We start from the raw sequence: 20,986 nt of genomic DNA, 5'->3' as shown, positions 1-20,986 counted from the left end.
AGGAAGACTCTGAAAGGTAAAAGGAAAGTAAACTACCTGAAAACTTTGGGACTTGAGGAGCCACAAGGAGTAAGTTCCCCATTTTATTTGTGCATCTCATATGTCTTAGTTGAGGAGCTGAAGAAGACTGCAACCCAAAGCCAGCAATAGCACATATTATAAAAGCTCCAAGAAAAGCCAACTCTACTTCTTCTAGGGAAAAGGGGGATTAACAGAACAAACAGAAAACCTTTTTGAAAATATACACTCTACTTGAGCCATCTGTCGATGGGAACCTGCTGATTTCTTCCCTGTACTAATGTCAGTGGAGTTGAGTGTGGACATGGCCTCCACTCCACCCAGCAGCTTGGAGACTGAACAAAGCACTGGAAGACAAGGTTAATAGCCACTACGCTTTCCCAACTTCATTGTTAGTAGAGCTCAGCAAGGAGCTGAACCTCTACCCTGTACTGACAAAGTATTATGAGTTATAACTAACATTATATTTAATAAAGAGAGACTGAACGCTTTCTTTCTTAGATTAATAATAAATCAATGATGTTCACTCTCACCGCTTTTGTGCAACATAGCCCTGGAAGTCCATACAGTAAGGGAACAAAAGGAAATAAAAAGTGTGGAAGTCAGAAAGAAAGAAGTTAAACTATTTCTATTTATAGATGACATGATTGTCTATGTGAGGAATCTACAAGAAATATAGAATGAGTTCTGCAATGTCACAAGCTATGATATCAACACACAAAAATCAATTATATTCCTATATGCCAGCAACCAACATGTAGAAACCAAAATTAAAAGAATAATATTATATATAGTGGTTCTAAGGTAAGATGAAATAATAGTTATAAAGCTAATGAAGCATGTATAGGATCTGTATGCTGAAAATTACAAAATACTAATGAAAGAAATCAAAGAATAAAGTTATGAAAATATATGTTCACATAAAAACCTGCATACAGATGTTCATGGAAACTTATTCATAGTAGCAAAATATAGGAGACAATCCAAATGTCCCTTAATGTGTGTATGTTGCACAAACTGATACATTTTTACAGTGGAATACTTCTCCCCAATAAATAGAAATGGACTATGGACACGTACAACAACCTGAATGGAATTCAAGGGCATTTTGTCTAGTGAAAAAAGTTAATCTCAAAATTTATGTTTAATTCTATTTATGCAACACTCTCTAAATGGCAAACCTATAGAGATGAGAACATATAAGTAGCTGACAAGGGACGGGGACTGGGTATAGGAGGATGTTGGGAAGTGGTAAGTAAGTGTAAACAAAGAAAAAATAGCTTGATTGTGGCAGTGGTTACCTGAATTTATACACAGGATAATACTGCTTACAACTATATGCTCAAACACATACACACCCCTCAAAATAGTTGTAGATTTTAAAAACTGGTATAAGCTGAATAAGGTTTATAGACTACTAACAATAATATACCAATGTCTGATTTCTGGCTTCCACCTTCTACTACAGCTACATACGACGGCACTCTTGGGGTAAGCCCGGTGAAGTGTATGTAATGGGACTTCTTGTACTACCTTTGCAACTTCCTTTAAATTGTGACTATTTTCCTTTAAAAAGTAAGAACATACTGTCACTGTCGCCAACACTTTAGAAACTCCTTTGGATCATACCGTAAAGTGGAGTTTTGGAAAGAATGCAGGAAAAGAGATGAGGACCTGGAGGGGAGTTTGAGTTCCAGACATACAACTTATTATCTATATACTTATACCTCTTAGGCGCTTCAGACCCCAGTTTCCTCATCTATGAAATGTGATTGGTGAGATGCGGTTGGCATCTCCCAGTGGGTTTTTTTTTTTTAAACAATTTTGTAAAATAGATAAGAGACTACTTTGGGCAAAGAAAAGCCGCAAGCCAGTCAGACCACAGACATGGAACATTTGCAGCTGGAGTGACCATTTCAGTGTCTTCTTTGGGTCCTGATTAGTCCACTAAGGAAAATAAGATGTTAATGAATAATGGCTATTGATTACATTTGATTGCAGTGTTACAGAGGTAGATCAGTCTTTCTGAGCCCTTCTGTGGAAGGAAAAGGAGGAAGAGGAGGAGAGAAGACCTATGTGATAATGACAGTGCTTCATGAGTGCTGAATAAATATTAGCCAGCATACCAATAATTATAATTATCAGTGGAGAAACAGCCTGCCACCACAATCATTATGATTTTTTCCAAGAGGGAGGATACTCTAAATATACTATAATCAAACTCAGGTCATACATCAACAATTACAAACATACATCCTTCACCTTCCCAGTCTGTAGTCTTGTCTCTTGGGGACCAGAATTGAATGTAAGCAAATACTTGTTTGGGTCTTCAAAGAGTTATTCTTTTTTTTTTTTAATTTATTTTTTATTTTATTTTATTTTTTAAATTTTATTTTATTTTATTTTTTTCAGTGTTCCAAAATTCATTGTTTATTTAATCATCTTAAAAATCCTGTCAAAATTGTCTTTCTGCCTGAACTACCAGCCTATAAAGGAAAAAGGATGTTTTCTTAACCACTTTTAAGTACTATCCAACAATTAAGTCTGCTGACAAATAATTGCAATAGTGAGGGTAATAGTAATAACAATAATAAAATAGTGTACATTTATGGAGCATATACTAGTTGCATTGTGCTCTAAGCCTTTTACCTATATTAGCTAATACAATCCTCACGACAACCTCAGGAGATAGGTTCTGTTATTATCCACATTTTACACCTTAGGAAACTAAGACACCAATTGTTTCCATCACTTAAGTTCACATAGCTAGTAAGTGGCAAAATCAGGGTCCTCTAACCCAGGTTGCATGGTTTTGGAGTCTACACTCCCAACTGTTTTGTCACGCCACCTCTCCAAGTGTTTGCCCTGCGGCGCCTTTGACAGCATCTCCAACCGCTGGAAGGGAATTTGATGTTTTTTGAGATCATTTCTTCTGCTGTTATTTCTGTCCAAGATAAGTCAGATCTTCGGTGGGAATTTGAGGCTAGTGTAGAAGAAGACCTTCTTCCTTTCTGGCTTTATGGAATCTCTTCCATATGACTTGGTTTAACTTCAACCATATCCAGATTTGCTTCTAACTGCTCAGTGATGTAGTCACTCTGGTGCCCAGTGTCCCAATTCCGAGCTCCTCCACTTACTGGTTTTGGGACATTGGCAGATTATTGAATGTCTCTTTATTTCAGCTCCTTTATTGTAAAATGAACCATCTTCATATGATTGATAGGAGAATTAAATGATGTATGTGTAACATTTAGCTCAATGCTTGGCACTCTGTAGGCTCAGGACCATTATGTGAAGTAATGATAGGCTAAGTGAAGGTTGTATAAAATATGCTACAGTTTCTCTCTTCAATATTACTTGGCTAAAATATTAGTGATAAAACTCACAAGCATCACCATGTATGTGAGTGTCTCCAAGGAGATAAAGAGACCAGATTTGGTAATATTTCCAAGATGGTAAATTTATGTGGTATGGAAAGCAGATCTGGCTTAAGTGGCAAGAGAATGGGCATGAAGTAGTGTTGAAGCCAGACAGGGGCACAGATAGTGCATCTACATTGGGAGACTCTGTATGGAGCCACAGAAACAAAATGGCAAACTGGAGAGAGGTAGGAATGGATTACCTTTGCAGGCCAGTGATGGCTCCACCTCAGCAGAGAAGAGGGTTTCCTTCAAAAATAATTAGAGGACCAGGTAGAATGGATGTGATCATTAACTTGATGAGGGAAAGTGTTTCATGATGTATGATTTAAGAAATCATCACATTGAACACTTTGAATAACTTACAGTTTTGTCACTTAGACCTCAGCAAAGCTTGGCAGGGGTGGGGCAGTGGAAGACAAGGTAGGTGAGAGTGGACCAGACATTTGGGATGTTGCATAAAACCATACCTTTCTTTCACCTGTCATGCCCTTCATGGACAATTCTGACTGAGAAAACCATGACCATTTTTAAAAGACCAGTTCAAATACTACCTTTTTTATTTTTTAAAAGATTTTATGTATTTATTTGACAGAGAGAGACACAGCGAGAGAGGGAAAATAAGCAGGAGGAGTGGGAGACGGAGAAGCAGGCTTCCCGCTGAGCAGGGAGCCTGATGTGGGGCTCAGTCCTAGGACTCTGGGGTCATGACCTGAGCTGAACGTAGACAATGAATGACCCACCCAGGCGCCCCCAAATACGATCTTTTGCAGGAAGACTCTCCCTATCAACAGAAATTGCTCCCCTCCCCCCAGGGACTCTTACTTCAGTTTATCTTGATTCCTTCTATCTAGCATCGCCACACGTGCTGCCTTGCGTGGGTTATTCTGAGTCATGCCTGTTACTCCAGTGTGATTATTAGAAGAGTCCCTGTTCATTCTAAAATATATTGTTTGTCTGATGAAATACAAGGTCACCTCCTTACAGCCCTCATCACTTCTCTCTTGTGTTCTGCTTAGCTGCGTATTGACGTCTGGTGGCTTCTATTGAAAAGTTCATGTGAGCTGAGACCATATCTACTCACCTTCGTATTCCCAGTATAGACCGTAATAATTATTAAATGAATTTAAATAAGGGATTGAAAACTTGGGTGTTGAAGTCAACACTCTTGGACTTTTTGTGTGCCCCACATCCCCTGGTATCGTACCTGCATATACTAGGTGCTTCATAGGTCTGTAAATTTGATCTAACATCCATGCGGTTATACTGTTGCTCGAGTGTGCTGGAGATGACATTAGCACAGACTAGAAGTGAGTCGTCGTAAATCTTCTTTTCTCCCTATTTGCTAACCCATGCACATTTCTCACTGACCCTTTGGGTTGGTCTTAAGGCTGAAAGAAAAAAAAAAAATTTTTTTTAATCCAAGGTGTTGCATCAAGAGTCATATGCTTGAGTGTGTTCTCCTGTAATTGCACATGGGTGACTAAAACAGCCCTGCTTTGTAGAATTCAACCTTTCTCATTACCGGGTCTCAGTTAGAAAAGTTAGGATAAAAATGAATGAAGATCGATGATATTTCAACTGATTGCTACATTGATCTAACAGGACCCTTTATAAACTATTGAATGTTTAGTGTTTTTCGGGGAGTGTTATTTTGGGGAGGTTTCTAGCTGAGATTTCAGCTCTTGTTTTTTATGTTATTTTGGGACTTAAATAAATCTGTTTGAATTTTCTTCTTAAAATGTCTAAGAAGTTATACTAGCAGATGTTAAAGGGAATAGGCCTAAACATTTTTTTTTTTTTTGGATTTTTATTTATTTATTTGACAGAGAGAAATCACAAGTAGGCGGAGAGGCAGGCAGAGAGAGGGGACGCTCCCTGCGGAGCAGAGAGTCCAGTGAGGGACTTGATCCCAGGACTCTGAGATCATGACCTGAGCCAAAGGAAGAGATCTAACCCACTGAGCCACCCAGGCACCCAAGGCCTAAACTTTTGACACTGTTCTTTACAAAGTAGCCATTTGGATAACTACTTCAAGTTCCTGATTATGACAGGAAAGTGTCATTATCTGTGAAATCCTGATTTTTAACTTGGAATCTTTTGGTCCATTTTGTAAAGTGTTGGATCTACATCCTCCAACATCTTGTAGGTTAAGGATGCCACAACTCTTTGAAAATATAGAACCATGTGACTACCTATCAGGCATCAACCCAGGGGGTTGAATGCTCACCCCTGTGAATTTGGCCTACATGGAAAACTGGAGTTCCGGGCCCTGCTAAGGCCCTTGAGGAGAGGTCATAAGAGTAAATCCCTTTTGATTCTGCACAACCCCATGCTTGCCAGCATTTCCTGTGACCAATGGAATTCTTTGAAATTCCTTGTTAGTAAATGCTTCTTTGCCAGGTTCTATTAACGGAGCCTTCCTCTTCAGTTTCAAAGAAACCATGGAATCTCATATGTGGGATTTATTTCTTTTTCCTTCTTTAACCTTAGAGGAAGTTTTCCCAGCCTAGGTGCTATTGATGTTTTTATTGTAATGTAATCAATGTTTTCTTGTGCTGGGCTTTCCTGTGTATTGTAAGATGCTTAGCAGCATTCCTGACCTATAGCCACTAGATTCTAGTAGCACCCCCATCCCAAGCCATGATGACTAAGGATATCATTAGTGTCAAATGTTTCTAGTGGGAAGGGGATGCAGAATTGGCCTCTGTTGAGAAACGCTGCCTTGGACCCTCTATAGAAACCTTTTGCAGGACATGGAAAAGGCAATGCCCTTAGAACAGCACTTGCCAATCATGCGACTTGCCTGACTAAGACACTGGCTTCTCGGACCCTTAGTTTCTTTGCCTGCAAAGTGGGGACAGTGACATCCATCTTGTAGAGTTGCTGAGATTACAACCTCACTAGGCACAGAAGCTGCCAGGTGCATAGTTGAGATCCCCATACCTGGTGGTGGTCCCTGTCCTTCTTACTTGGTGAGTCCCAGCTTACTTTTCCAACACTTGTGATGCCAACTTGTGAAAAGATGTCTGTCTGTCTTTCTCCCCCTGCAAACAGAGCATGATGAATGTGGCAGTGGGCAGCACAACTGTGATGAGAACGCCATCTGCACCAACACTGTCCAGGGACACAGCTGCACCTGCAAACCGGGCTACGTGGGCAATGGCACCATCTGCAGAGGTAGGCTTGCGGCTAAGGGGGGAGCCAGGAGCAGCTTCCCTGCCTGGGCTCCTGGTACTTATGTGGCAGACTCTTTCTACCATGGTGGTAGCTGAGCCTGGCCAGGGTTCCATTCCTGGTCTGTCATCTGGTGAGGGCACTGTGCATCAGGGAAGAAGAAAAATGCTTTATGTCTACATTTTGGATTGAATGCAGATGGTATGCCTTTGGGTCAGGGACATGGTTCCACAATTGTGTGTGGCTTGGTTTGGCTTTGCCTGTCGGCCTGAATTTGTGAGGGACACTGTAATTGCTGATGTTGGTTTTTGCTCCCTGTGAGCTTTGCTCAGAGGACAGGTGGGAGCTGCCTGTGGCCATACTCGAGGTATGGAGTACCTTGGTTGGAGGCATCAAGTTTCTCTCTGTGTCCTGAGCGATTCAGCAATTCAGAGATAGTTCCTTGGCTGCCATCTGCCTTTAGAATAAAATTAAAATTGCTTCTGATGGCTTCTGAGAACATTCAGAATCTGGTCTCTGGCTCCTCTCAGCTGGTCTTTCTCTTTGCTCTCCCCTTCATTCCTTCTACAACCAACATGTTATTCCCACTTTTTCTCAGACTCGCCAACCTCATTCCTGTCTCAGGGCTGTGTGCTTGCTGTCCCCTCAGCCTGGATGTTTACTTCCTTAAGATCTCTCCACAAGGGTCCCCTTATCATAGAAGTTTTGGTTGGCCAACCCTCAAATAGCACCTCTATATTTCTTAGCCTTATGCCCTACTCTTCTTTTCCTTCACTAATACGACATGACAGAACATTGTACATTTAAGTCTTTGCTTCTGTATTGTCTGCCTCCCCATGGGGATGGAAGCTCTCTGAGAGCAATTAACTTAGTTTTGCCTCCCTGGTTTGTCCCCAGCAATTAGAACGAAGCTTGGCACATTGTAGGCATTCAGTAAATACATGTTAACTTACTGGATTAACCAAAGAAGAAAGTGACAACATTATATTGAAAAAGGGGCAAAATGTACAAAAAATAGGAAATAATCCTTTGAGTTTGGTATTATTATAATTATCATCCCCATTTTAGAGGTGAGAAAGGTTAAGGAACTTGCCCAAGGACACATAGTATATTTCAGCACTCCTCTGTGGAGATGACATGCTGATGAAGAGAGAGAAATAATGTGCAGTGACCAAGTGACCATATTCATGCACTCGACTGGGGAGAATTTTTAAAAATTGATTTTATTCTCAGTGCGCTAAGTGGGTGACTGTGGGTTCAGCATCTAACTCTTGGTTTTGGCTTGAGGATTTGGCTTGGGATTGAGCGGCAAGTGGGGCTTCATATTCAGCATGGAGCCTGCTTAAGATTCTCTATCTCCCTCTGCCTCTCCGCACTGCTAGTGCGCTCTCCCTCTCTCATCAATAAATCTTTTAAAAATTTGATGTTATGCTCCGTTGCTGAGGTTGGGGTAAACAGAATTGTTTTTTATTTGTTTACATGGCAGTGTAAATTGGTGAAACTTTTAAATGGCAATTTGAGAAAATCAACGTGTAAAGTAATCTGAGGAGTAATGTCAGGATTCTCTCGATTCCATCGATTTTTACCTGCGGAAATGTATTCTAGAAAAGGCACATATCGTGAGGGAGAGGAATATGCACTATGGTGATGGTTTGCTGCATAGTTTGTATTCACTGAAAGCCAGAAACCACCAAAATATGTTGGTAGTGGAATGATTTATGTCATATATCATTTCGTGGAATAGAGTACAGAGGTTTAAAACTCGATGTATGTACATACATGTGTGCATGCGCATACATACACTCTGACACATGTTTTCAAGAAAAATAGACCTATAGGACAATACCTATAATATCATCACAAGTCTGATTTATTATTTACAAATACCTATATGCATACTTTTATGTCAATGTGCAGAGACCGGAGACACGCAAACTGTTCATTTTATCATCCATGGGGATGTGTCTGTGCAGCAAAGAACATTGACCTCAATGAATTCAATGTTGTTTGCATCTTTTACAATGGGAATTTACATGAATTTTAAAAGAAGGCTAAAGATACTTCCCAAGTAAAACAAAAAGATATAAATATTAATACAGTTCCATGGATTATCAAACCCACTGCTGGTAGTTGCATGCTAATGTTAGAGTGTGAGCAGCACATAGAGATTTGACTTCAATGCATTTTTTTTTCAGAATTATGTTACCTCATAAAGTAATATAAATTACACTAGTTCAGTGAGTCTGTGTTTGCCAAACCCTCGCATACCATTATGATAAGCAGTGGCTTCCCCTTTGTGGAGTTCGAAAGTCTGATTATAAAAAAATATGAGTTCCAATAACGTTTCTGGTGTCCACAGTCTTGAAAGTAAAGAATCAAGGACAGTAATTTTGTTTCATGTGGTTCTCCCGGTCCCTTGTGTGGCCATCAATAAGATAGGGAGCATCTCATGTTTTATACATGTGGCCTGGCGGGGGCAGTGCGGTGTAGTTGCAGAATGGGACCATGAGTTTACAGAGTCTTAGACAAGGTCTAAGACAAGGAAATCTTAGACAAGATTTTCTTGCTGGTGAGTTGTAACTTATATATTTTTACATAGTAAAATGGGTTAACATCACCATCTGTGTTTTTCCAACAATGTTATTGCAAAGAAGTCTTAAAAGAGGGTATATGTATCTGTGTTTTTAAAATATCAAATGCTGTAAAATGTAAAAACAGTATCAGCGGTGGTGCAGTGTGTGAGGAGGAGGAGAGGGAGTGGATGATGAGTTGCCTTGAACCTCCGCCTTCTAACCGAAGTACCCAGATTTGTGTCTCCATTTCAGAGCACACTGTGTGCATTTAACTTTTCCAACTGCAACTGAAACATTTACAGAGGGAGTTAGACAAGAATAACTAGACAACTGGAACTGATTTTTTTTTTAAAGGATTTTATTTATTTGAGAAAGAACAAGAGAGAGAAGGAGCAGGAAGGGGGGCAGAGGGAGAGAGAATCTCAGGCAGACTCCCTGTTGAGTGCGAAGGCCAACTGGGTGCTTAGTCCCGTGACCCTGGATCATGGCCTGAGCCCCAGTCAAGAGTGAGGCACTGAACTGACTGAGACACCCAGGTGCCCTGCAAAGATCCTTCTAAGGCAGAGAGAGAGCACGCAAGAGCAGGAGACAGGACACAGGGAGAAACAGGCTCCCTGCTGAGCTGGAAGGTCCCCCACTCCTCCCCAATACTGGACTAGATCCCAGGACCTTGAGTGGAAGACAGCCTTTTAAAGGCAGTGCCCTTGAACTGTTTTGTTTTGTTTTGTTTTGTTATGTTTTTTTAAATGTATGAAAGCTCTTCTAGAGGTGGTGATGTTCATGGAATTGACTGCATCTGCATAGAAATAAACACCATTAACAACATGCACAAGCACAGTATGAGGCAGCAAGTTCTCAAACAATACTAATTGGTATGAATTCATTCAGATGAACTCTCTTGGAGGCCCGTTCCCAGGGAAGGTGTTCTTTCTTTCTTTCTTTTGGATTTTTTTTTTTTTTTCCATATGGGTGGTAAGTACCTGTTCAGCTTCAGCAGTCACAAAATATGTGCAAGCTGGCTTTCTGAGTGTGTTCGCATATGTTACCTCATTAGTTCCCACCGTATCCCTGGGAGGTGGATAGCGTTGTTCTAGCTCACAGGGAAATCTTGAATAAGGCATGGCTTGACCAATTTGACCTGATTAGTGTTACTGTCTTTAGTCCCCTTCCTTTCTGTTTTTTTCTCTCTTTCCCCTTCTTCCTTTCCTCTCTGGACATTCATCATTTAACACTCGTTTGTTTGTTTGTTTTCTTCTAACTAGAGACTGTAAAATCAGCAAGGGAAGAGACAGTACAATGTCAATATATAATTTTTTAAATTTGCTCCTATTTTTGGCAAACAAACTAAATTACTTTTGAATCTATGCAAGAGCTGTTGCTAAAAGTTTCGGGTTAAACGGACAAAACACTGGCAAACTGTTTCAGATCTAATTTGCACAACATGACCTGCGAGTTGGGGTCGTCTGTAGGAATGTTGATCTGCTTTGCCAGTTCTGCACGAACCTGGATCTGAAATTGGTCTCTGGGCAGCTGTCAGGAGGTAAAAGACAGGGCCTTCTCCCTTGTTTGTCCCTTAGGCCTGGATAAGATGTGATGATCCTTGAGAACATTATCTTTTTTATTTTTTTAAGATTTTTTAAAATTTATTTGACACAGAGAGACACAGCTAGAGAAGGAACATAGCAGAGGGAATGGGAAAGGGAGAAGCAGGCCCCCCATGGAGCAGGGAGCCTGATGTGGGACTTGATTCCAGGACTCTGGGATCATGACCTGTGCCAAACACAGACACTTAACGACTGAGCCACCCAGGTGCCCCAAGAACATTCTTATCTTAATGACTGATAATATTGACATTTATCTTTCAAACATAGAGTAAATGTGAATTCTATGTCTGGAGCATAGTTCTGGGCACCAAAAGAGTAAAAGACAAATAAGATAAGGTCGCTGGAGACGTCATCATTTAGTGTGGGGAGAAAGATTTGAACAGATGCTTCCTACCCAATGTAACTATCTACAAAATAGTATTATCTCATGTGAAAGAGGCTTACAAAAAATTATTCAAAATGTCGAGCCATGTGAAAGGCATTATGAGGTGTTGGTTAGGACTCCTTTGGTTGCAAGCAAGAGAAATCTACTGGCAAGCCTGGCTATGAAATTGTCATAGAGCCCAGAGTAAAGGGAGAGTGAGGGAGAAAAAGTAGGAAAAAAGGAAAAGTCTTCTGTTTAAAAGTACTAAAATATGAAACTTTTGCCTTTCTTTTGTAGTGTCTTTCACACCTTATCGAGGTGTTTTTTATTTGCTATTTAAAGTCACTCTCCAGGGTGCCTGAGTAGCTCAGTTGATGAAGTACCTGACTGTTTCTCTCACTCCTTCTATCTCTATCTCTCCCTCAACCCCTCCCCCACAAAATCAGTTAAAAAATAAAGTCATTCCGTCGGCCATGGGGGATGCTCTTGAGGTCAGTGCAAATGCTCGGAGGAGCCTCAGGCCCATTCTTTACTTTGACACACACACACACACACACACACACACACACTCAGCCCACTGACCACAGGGCTCCTCTCTGCCAGTGCAGTGTGACCTGGTGGGGGCAGGGAGGTTGAGCCTGGTAGCTCCCCTTCCCTTGAGCCCTGCACCCCAATCCTCAACAGATGAGAAAGCCAAGAGACCGCAGTCTCCCCACCAATTCCCTGCGTCACCGTGGAATGCACCTGCGTGCTGCTCGCTCAGAGTGAGGCTGACACAGGCATACTTTACCTGGAAAACCCAGCACATGCATCCCCCCACATCCCCGAGCCTTCCTGTGTCTGCACAGGACCCTGCTGGAGGCAGAGAGCAGTTGCTGCTGAGTGGCAAAGACAGAGGCTGTGAGGGACCAAGGCTCAGGGGTCTGAAGAAGGGAGAACTGAGAACTCATCCTGGGGTGGGTGGGGGGTAGGGGAGAGGCCAAGGGTGGTGAGCCACACGTGAGCTAGGGCTGCAAAGCCCCAGGGCGTGCTGTGTTATCCCATTAGATTGCATTTTCAAAACCTATTCAAAGATGCAGTTATTAAGAATGTTAAGATGGGGGCACAGAGCTTTAATTCCCAGATGAAGGGTTCTTCTGAGCTGGTTGTATGCTGGTGAAGTTGGACAAGTCTGCTGGCCTTTGCTTTCCGGGGGTGTCCTACAACCTAAGGGCAAAAATGTGGCTGGGGTTTAGGAACACCTTTCTCCAGGAGCTCCAGTGCTGCTAGTACTCGCTCCTGTCTCCTTGCAGCTGCACTGTGGATCTGTCTCCTTCTAGACTGGCTTTGTGTTTTGTCTTTGTTTTGTTAGATCCTCTGTTATAACGTCAGACACTTGGCCTTATCAGGCTACCTGAGATGATCTCTCCGGGACCAGCATATTAACTACTTATAATAATTGTTATGGTTTGAGAAGAGCCTAAAAATGAAGTCTTTTTCTCCCTCCACCTGCATTCAGAACCTGTTGAGAGACAAATAAATCAAGCAGTGGAAACCCTAACATCAATATGAATACTGGTAAGAATTACACCAGAGAATATGGCTTATGTATTTGACAATAGTATTCATGATACGGAACTGCTAAATTAGACCACCACACTTGTTTACCGTGGACCAAGGCAGCCCCTGGAGTGTCTCCCTATAGGGCCTCCTCTGCACACAGGAGGGTACTAGAACCAGCCCAGAGTGGGTGTTTCCTGCGTGCCTCCTGATCCCTAGTCCGTAAGTGAGGAAAGAGCTGGGCTTTGCGTGTCCAGGTCCTCTCTCTCTCACTCACCAGCATTCAGGGAAGAACCAGAAGGTGGTTCAAGGGGAAACCTTTCCTAGGGAAATCAGATAGCTAGAAAAGAAGTTCCCTACCCCCCCAAATCCACCAGCAGCTTCTATTAAGCAGTGGCAAAATGTTAAAAAAAAAAAAAGGCAGCAAAATGTTTGTGTGCAGTTTCACCTTCTTAGATGAAAGATGTGCAAGGAGCTGTTTTTTTTTTTTTTTTTAATTTGAATTCTTTAAGCAAAAAATCAGAGCTAAGGAGTTAGCCCCTCGGGCTTTTATTGGCTCCCCATCTCACTCTCCGTTCTCTGGCTGCATATCTCTCCAGGTGGGTCTTCTGATCTAGGGTCTGTCCTAAACCTAGTGTGATGCCCTTGCTCAAAGCCCTCCAGCATTTCAGGAGATGGTAATATCACACTCATAGTGTCCCCTCCTGCTTTTTTGATGCTCAGAGAAATATGTTAAACACTGGAGAAGGAAAGGACAGTTATTTTCTAACCATGGGAAGAGGCTGTTTCATGACTTGGCAGGTTATGGCAATCTACCTTCGTTTTTTTCCTATCTTTCAATTCCATGAAGCCCTCTTTGATCTCATTTTGGGTGAGCACTCCTCCTCTGTGCTCCAAGACACTCTCCAAACACTGCTCTAGCCCCATGCTACAGCTGACCGTTTACTTGCCTGCTTTCTGCAGACCTTGACTGCAGATCTAGGTTCAACCAACATTTAGCACAGAGCTAAACATGGTATAGTGCTCAGAAGTTTCCAATGAATGAACACATCAAGATGCCTTTCTGATAGAGCATACACTTGTGTATCGAGAAGATTCTTAGAAGATTCTGTAACAGGTGCCTGGGTGGCCCAGTGGGTTTAAGCCTCTGCCTTCGGCTTAGATCATGATCCGGGGGTCCTGGGATCAAGCCCCACATCAGGCTCCCTGCTTAGTGGAGAGCCTGCTTCCCCGCCTTCTCTCTGCCTGCCTCTCTGCCTACTTGTGATCTCTCTGTCAACTAAATTTAAAAAATCTTAAAAAAAAAAAAAAAAAAAAAGAAGATTCTGTAACAAAGCAAAATCTGCATGGGACACAGAGGCACTTAAGCCACTCAAGTCTTGCCCCCAGCCAAGGATATCTCTGCTCCCGAAGGTAGATCTGCACATAGCCCTTAGTGTGGAGTCTGCTTTGCTAATGGAATGACAGACCTTCAGAGAAAATCACGCCAGTGGAATTGACTTTGCTGTAGAAGTTCCTGGAACGTAGCTGTGTATTTATTCCAAGGTACCTCAGAATCCTTCTAGCTCTCTGAAGTCACTTATTGTGAGTGTGTTTGCAGGGTGGTGCATTTGGGGAAGTGCTGCTTCCCAGAAATTCTGCTTGATGGGAGGCAGATAAACCTTAGGAGAAAAACCCAGAAAGTCAGTTAACAGAAGGCCAGAGAAGGCTTGGTGTAGACAGAAAGATTAATGTGACAGCACATGCTTAAGATGTAGATGAAATTCTGAGTTAAGTAAGTAATCTAGGGATCTTACCTGTGCAGGGTTGCTTTCAGAGAATCAGAGTCATGAATGGAGCGCAGGATAGGGAGAGGCAGGAGAGAAAAATCCGTTGTTTTAATGCGATACTGCTGAAGATAGTAAAGTTGGTAAACTGCTGGGTTGTGACTCAGAGAAGGTGATGTTTAGGGATTTTGAAGCGAATGCAAGGGGAATGGGAAAGCCTTTGGCAAGAGTGCTCACAGCACTCCAGATGTCATTTTGGAAGCGGCTAATGTAATGAGGAAGAATCCAGAAAGGTCTCAATCTAAAATTCTGCCTTCAGATATACGGACAGAATGTTGGAGAGAATGACAAGAGGCGAGATTGACATTTGGGCCAGGTTTGACACTTTTAGAGGCGGGTCCATTTGTAAGAACACAGTCATAGTGATAAATAGTTAAAGGTGGTGGAATTTTTTTAGGAGTCCACGTCTGATTACAGAGCAATGTCGTCATATTTCAAGGAGGGATTTGAAACTCTACCGTACATGTGATTCATTTATAAAATCAGGAAGCAGGTGGGTTAGAGGATGCTCAGGGTCAACTTTCAACAAGTGTGGACTGCATTTGGAGCAGTGAGGGCTACTTACAATTTTCCACCTAAAGATGATGGTATGGAAGTCTGTCCCTTTGCTAGTTTGGTTAAAGTTTTAGTTTCTCCCCATCCCCCACCCCCAGATCATATTGAAATAATTGGACCAGGTCAGATTACTATAAGAAATGTGACTTTCAGATTTCTTTTAGGACTATTTGATGATTTGACCCTGGATCGTAAATTTAAGAAAGGACTGAAGGTGGGCATGGATGACAAAAATCCCTTTCAGTTGAGTCCGGCCAGTTATAGAAGGTATTGTTGACACAGGGGTACAAACTTGAATATACTGTGGTAAGAAAGAGTTTATCAGGAGCATGCCGAATCATAATGTCATGCTTAAACAGTCATAAGCCTCAAGAGTGGGCTATAGAATGACATCATTTTCTACTGAAGAAACTAACTTGTATTGAACCAAGTCTACACTTTTCAGCAGGGCACTCAAGACCCAGTGACAGCTTGGCCCCATCTAGATATTTCTAGCTTCATCTTTTACAAAAGCTTTGCCCATTCCCTTACCACTCACACTGAAACTTAACTAAGTATTCTCTGGCCAGGCCCGGCCAGGCAACTCAGGCCCTCTTCCCTCTCTTTGGAATCATTTTTTATACTGGAAAGGCTTTTCCATGCTCTTTTTCCTCCAGTTGAAATCCTGTTACCCTTTTTTTTTTTTCTTAAAGATTTTATATATTTATTTGAGAGAGAGAGTATGAACAAGGGGGAAGGGCAGAGGGAAAAGGAGAGGCAGACTCCCTGCCGAGCAGGAAGCCTGACACAGGCTCCATCCCAGGACACTGAGATCATGACCCAAGCTGAAGGTAGACGCTTAACCCACTGAGCCACCCAGACATCCCGTTTACCCTTCCTAGTCCCACTCAAATCCCATTTCTCCTTGATCTTTTCAGTCAGTATAAATCATTTCTCCTATCATTTCTGCTTGTATTTAATGCATTATGCCTTGTTAAATTTAGCTGTTTATGTGTCAGTCTTTCTCACTGATGGGAGACCTTGTGCTTTCTGGGTGCTCAGTAAATAAATATTAATCCAAAATGGGATTGGCTAGTTCATCTGGCACAAAGCCATTCTGCTCTTGTAGCCTCATGTGTTAATTACCCTGAATCTGTATCATCATCAGATAATCAAAGAAAAATTAAAGTTGTAAATGCTTGAGAAATACCTATTTTAATATTTTAGAAAATCATCAATGGGCTTGTTATTTAAGTTCAAAGACCATTGTACATAGAAAATCCATTTATTCTATTTTATGTTTCATTCCTATTGATCCCAAATACCCCGTTGATACCAAGTGTTCTGTGGATACTGAACATCATCATACCAGAAAGGGTCAAATTTTTTACCCCAATGTAAGAGGCAATGGGGCAGCCCAAGTGTGGTATCTTTTTTGCGTGTTTACATCTTTTTTTTTTTTTGCGTCTATTTCAGAGTCTTCTTCAAATGGCTTCTGTTTATACTCATTCACTATTCACTCAGCAGTCCTACCTAGGACTAGGTGTAGAGCTGAGAAGCACTTGTGATGGGAAGTCAAGAGAACATGGGGAACATGACAAGTTACTAAACACAGAACTCTGCCTCTCACGTTCCAAGAGACTTCCATAGTTTTTCAGCATGTGCTGTCGAGTAGAACATTGTCTTTTCATAATGTGTCTTGGCTCCCTGGTTGATCAATGGGAAACATTGATGAGTCTCAGATCTGTGTTCCATTGTGTGGCTCCAGACAGCATGGAATCAATTATTTTGATGGTCATATCACTTTGAACCATTGATAAATTTAGGATCACATTGTTTCACAAAAATGGAGTATTTTTCTCCCACTGCCTGATGGAGATTTGGAGTTATCACCATTTTTGTCTCCATTCCTGCAGGTTCAAAATGGACATGAGACAATATGTGAATCATAGTGTTGGCTTTGTCTTGGGCTCCCTGGGACAGTCAGGCCCTCTTCCAGGGCTCTCCTCTCATTCTGTCTTAATTGAAAAGGCAGAAGCTGAAGAGACCATGCTTGCTCAGATCTTTGCTTTCCTGATTGCATACAGATGAAGAGTTGTAGAAGTCCTCTCTTTGCCTGATCCAGAAGGTCTGAGAGAAGAGATGGGTTGTATCATGTTAGAGCCATGGTCTCTGTGGCATATGTGAATCAGTTTGTCACTTGGCAAGGAGATACTTCTCTTTCTAAGGGACATAGCTACTTTCTGTTGGACAGGAGACACAAAGAAACTTAAAACAATCATTCCACTGTCATTCCCTTTTGAGGACTAAAGAAGATAGCATGCTAAGGACTCTCCAGCCTCACTACTCAACCCCCAGAAATGCTCACCTATTTTTTTTTATTTTTATTTTTTTCTAGATTTTATTTATTTATTTGAGAGAGAGACAGTGAGAGAGAACATGAGTGAAGAGAAGGTCAGAAAGAGTAGCAGACTCCCCATGGAGCTGGGAGCTCGATGTGGGACTCGATCCCAAGACTCCAGGATCATGACCTGAGCCGAAGGCAGTCGTCCAGCCAACTGAGCCACCCAGGCGTCCCATGCTCACCTATTTTAAATGCACTATTACTGGTAGTAAAAGTAGATTGGTAGTCATGTTAACATTTGAATATCAACAGCAGTATTAAGCAGCATTAAAATAACTTCAAACCTTTCTGGCAAACTCACTCTTCTACAAATGCTTACCAACCAGCACTGGTGTTAAATTTAGAAGTGGATGGGTTTGTTATGGTCCTAAAGCAGGGGAGGGCACTTTTTAACACTGATGTAATTCTAAGAGAAAAAAGTGTGTCTATGCTTAGAGGAGATCCTTATGCTTAAAGTTTCAATAATGTTTCTTTTGAGAAATGTGATGGGAAGCTGATTGTGTCATAAGTTATCAAGAGGTGTTCTGCTTATCAGCTTGATAAAGAATGGCAAGTGGGCAAAGAAGCTGTTATTTCCATCTTGAAACCAATACAGTGTGTTAGCAAGACTGGGGCAAGGAGGGGACTTGGGTGGCGTATATTGGTTGCGTAGATTGGCTTTACAAGGCGGACTTGATATCACCTTGTCCTAGCCTTGATTATTCTTTTCCTTCAAGTGCATTTCTACTGGGCAAAAAGAGTCTCTTGAATGCACTCAAAGCACTTTCTATCACTTACTAAGTCCATGCTTACCTTTTAAAGTTTGCAGACAGTACTGCCTTCCTCTATAGGGAAACATGTTAAACCAGCTTGCATCACACAGGGAGTGGAAATCTGACACTTAGGCAAGTGCTGATTCTTTGGAGTGCATTTTGAGGTTGTACTTTGGTGAGTTACATAGGTGTTTGTTATCCATAATTGTCACATCTGAAATGACTCATGAGATTAGCAGAGCCATATAAATATATAGCAGTCAATTTTATTTTAAAACAGTCTACTAAACATTGACTTTCTGTTCAGAAGTCAAGATAACATGATCTTTCTTTCGTAAATAACAATTCTCAATGGACCAAGAGATGTTCCCTAATGTTCCTTTAGGCAACATTATTGAAGATAACGTAGTCAATCTCTAAGCCATCTTCTGGGTTATGATGTGTTTGGGAAAGCAGTTATTTGTAAAATATTCAAAGTATTTAACAACTGGTACTATTATAGAATGATGCCAGCTGTACTTGACATGCCCAGATCAACTCAGAATACGTGCAGAGTATTTATTATATGTAGATCCAGAAAACCATAGTACCCAGTCAAGTGCCATATTTTAAGGCAAGGTTAACCTAAATGGAATTGGTCTCTCGATGAGGATTGTGCTGTGTCGTCAGGAGCCCAGGCTGGATACTGCCACTGAGTCTGCCTGGCCCAGATGCTTCTTTACTATTACCTTAGAGATTGCTCTTGACTCAGATTTTTATTAAAGACACAAAGGACAAATGGAAAAACACATACAATGTGCAAATGTCAGCAAACTTTGGGGGTATCTCTAATGTCAGTCCTCCCGCAATGGGATATTGGCAGAATCCAACTTCTACTGGCCAGTAGAATGTGGTGGTTCACAGTTGTGTGTTTTGTATTTCTGCCTCATTCCATCCCAACACAGTGATGTGTTTCTTCATCTCAGCCTCATGCATACTAGAATAAAGCCAGTATGCCCATGGCCGAGTGCCTCAGCTCTGTTGGTAATTGCTCATGGCTTACTCCTTAACATACAGTTCTTCTCCAGCTTGGCCACACTGAATTCACTGTCTGTTTTTATCACATTTCCTTCATCTTTTCATTTATACCTAGATGTGTATTTGCCAGAGAATCTGGTTTACGTAGTGTCCTGGGTTAACTGAACCAGTTTCGTGACCTCTTGCTACCACTTGCCTATTTGTTATTAGACATAATGAATTCGCCTTTCAAGTGTCTTCTCACTTCTTTGCTCCGAAAAGGGGAAACTGTAGTGCGAACTAGCTAACATACACGAGATTACTTAATGTAAGGCAAGGAAGCAGTGGTACCTGCTATGATAGAAAAGATCCAAAGTTTCAGTAGATCCAAAACAAATTCTTATTTTCCCCATCGTTGTTCACAGAGTGGGTGACAAGTGGGACTGTTGTTCCATAGGTAGGTCAGGAACCCAACTCACCTTCCATCTTGTGGTTGCAACCTCTTCCTGGTTTTCAGAGTCCTCATCCTTCCATCAGCTGATGGGGAAAAAGAGGTCATGCAGGGAAGGTATTCATGGACCAGACCTGAAAGTGCCACGTATCACTTTGGCTTACAAGCCACTGGGCAGAACTCCATCCATGGCCATACCCAATTGAGCAGAACCTCTGTGTGCCTGGGAAGGGGGAGGACACAGCTGTCAGTGAGCACCAGCGGTCTCTGCTGTACTGTTGCAAATAAAATTCTAAGTGAATAGAAGTGGCTGCATTATTATTTGTGGAAAATGAACCTCAGGGCAGTTACGAAATGGAATCTGGCTGATGCACTGTGAAGATCACTTGCAGGCCTTCAAGTAAGAAAGGCTGGGAGTACCCAGGGTTTAAAACTTTTTCCAGCTGAGTGAATGCATTCTTTCCAACTGTGTCATCACCACTTCTGTCTGGCTTCAATCAAATTAGACAGTTCACTTTTTGTCCAAGCTTTCTGATCTTGCCAGTTTTAAGAAAAATTGAGAAACTGCTTTATGTGTCACTTGAAAGCAGTGCAAAGAACTCAGAATCATTAAGTGTCTCTGGAGTCGAACTGCCAGTGACATAGTAAAGTAACTCTCCTCCTGAGCTCTCGACCTCTCATAATTCTACAACTTAAATAACTGATTCCTTCACATTATTGTGACAATTCTCTTCATCTTGTTCATTCCAAAATTGGTAAGTTTTCCACTTTTAATTGTAAGACAGAAATCATGTGTCTGTTCTCTTGCACTGTGTCTTTTACTCCTTTGTGGGTAATACCATTTTTTTTTTTTTTCCAGTGTGGCACATCCTGAAAGACACTGGGCAGGAATAAGGCAAAAATTCAAGTATTTATTCAAATCTAGCTTATGCTTTTAGGTTTGTGGTAGGAATAAGGTCTTTTCTTATAGGTTGAATACTAAAATTGCATAAAATGGTTATTTAGCTTGTATAAGTACCCACATAGATGACAAAGGAATTCTAGATAGCCCTCTAAAACATAGCCTATTTTTCGAGCTGTGCCTAGACAAGATTGGGAAATAGTTTGCTTTCAGTCTTCTAGACTATTAAAAGCTGATTTGTGGAGTTTTACATAGATAAGGATATTGAATTTTGGTATATTCACTTCCAGTATCTCTTTGAAGACTATATTAAGGAGAAGAAAACCAAACTGCAATAAATGTCTTCGGAGAGGATTTGCTTTATGTTTAACAAAACAAAGCGCAAAACATACATATTCACGGATGTGTGTTCTAAAATCAGTAGATGT

The 20,986-nt window shown here is 41.4% G+C and overlaps 1 protein-coding gene across 2 annotated transcripts in view; it reads left to right on the top strand.

Annotated features, from left to right (window-relative positions):
• NELL1 (neural EGFL like 1) overlaps positions 1 to 20,986 on the top strand; it is an 833,778-nt gene that overhangs the window by 492,546 nt on the left and 320,246 nt on the right. For both annotated transcript variants that reach the window (XM_059407011.1, XM_059407002.1), the window contains exon 14: positions 6,495 to 6,617. In XM_059407011.1, coding sequence (XP_059262994.1) covers positions 6,495 to 6,617 — 123 coding nt within the window. The remainder of the gene's footprint in view (positions 1 to 6,494; positions 6,618 to 20,986) is intronic.

The sequence above is a fragment of the Mustela nigripes genome, chromosome 1 (assembly GCF_022355385.1).
Source record: "Mustela nigripes isolate SB6536 chromosome 1, MUSNIG.SB6536, whole genome shotgun sequence".
NCBI lineage: Eukaryota > Metazoa > Chordata > Mammalia > Carnivora > Mustelidae > Mustela > Mustela nigripes.
This window is presented reverse-complemented; position numbering and strand designations above follow the sequence as displayed.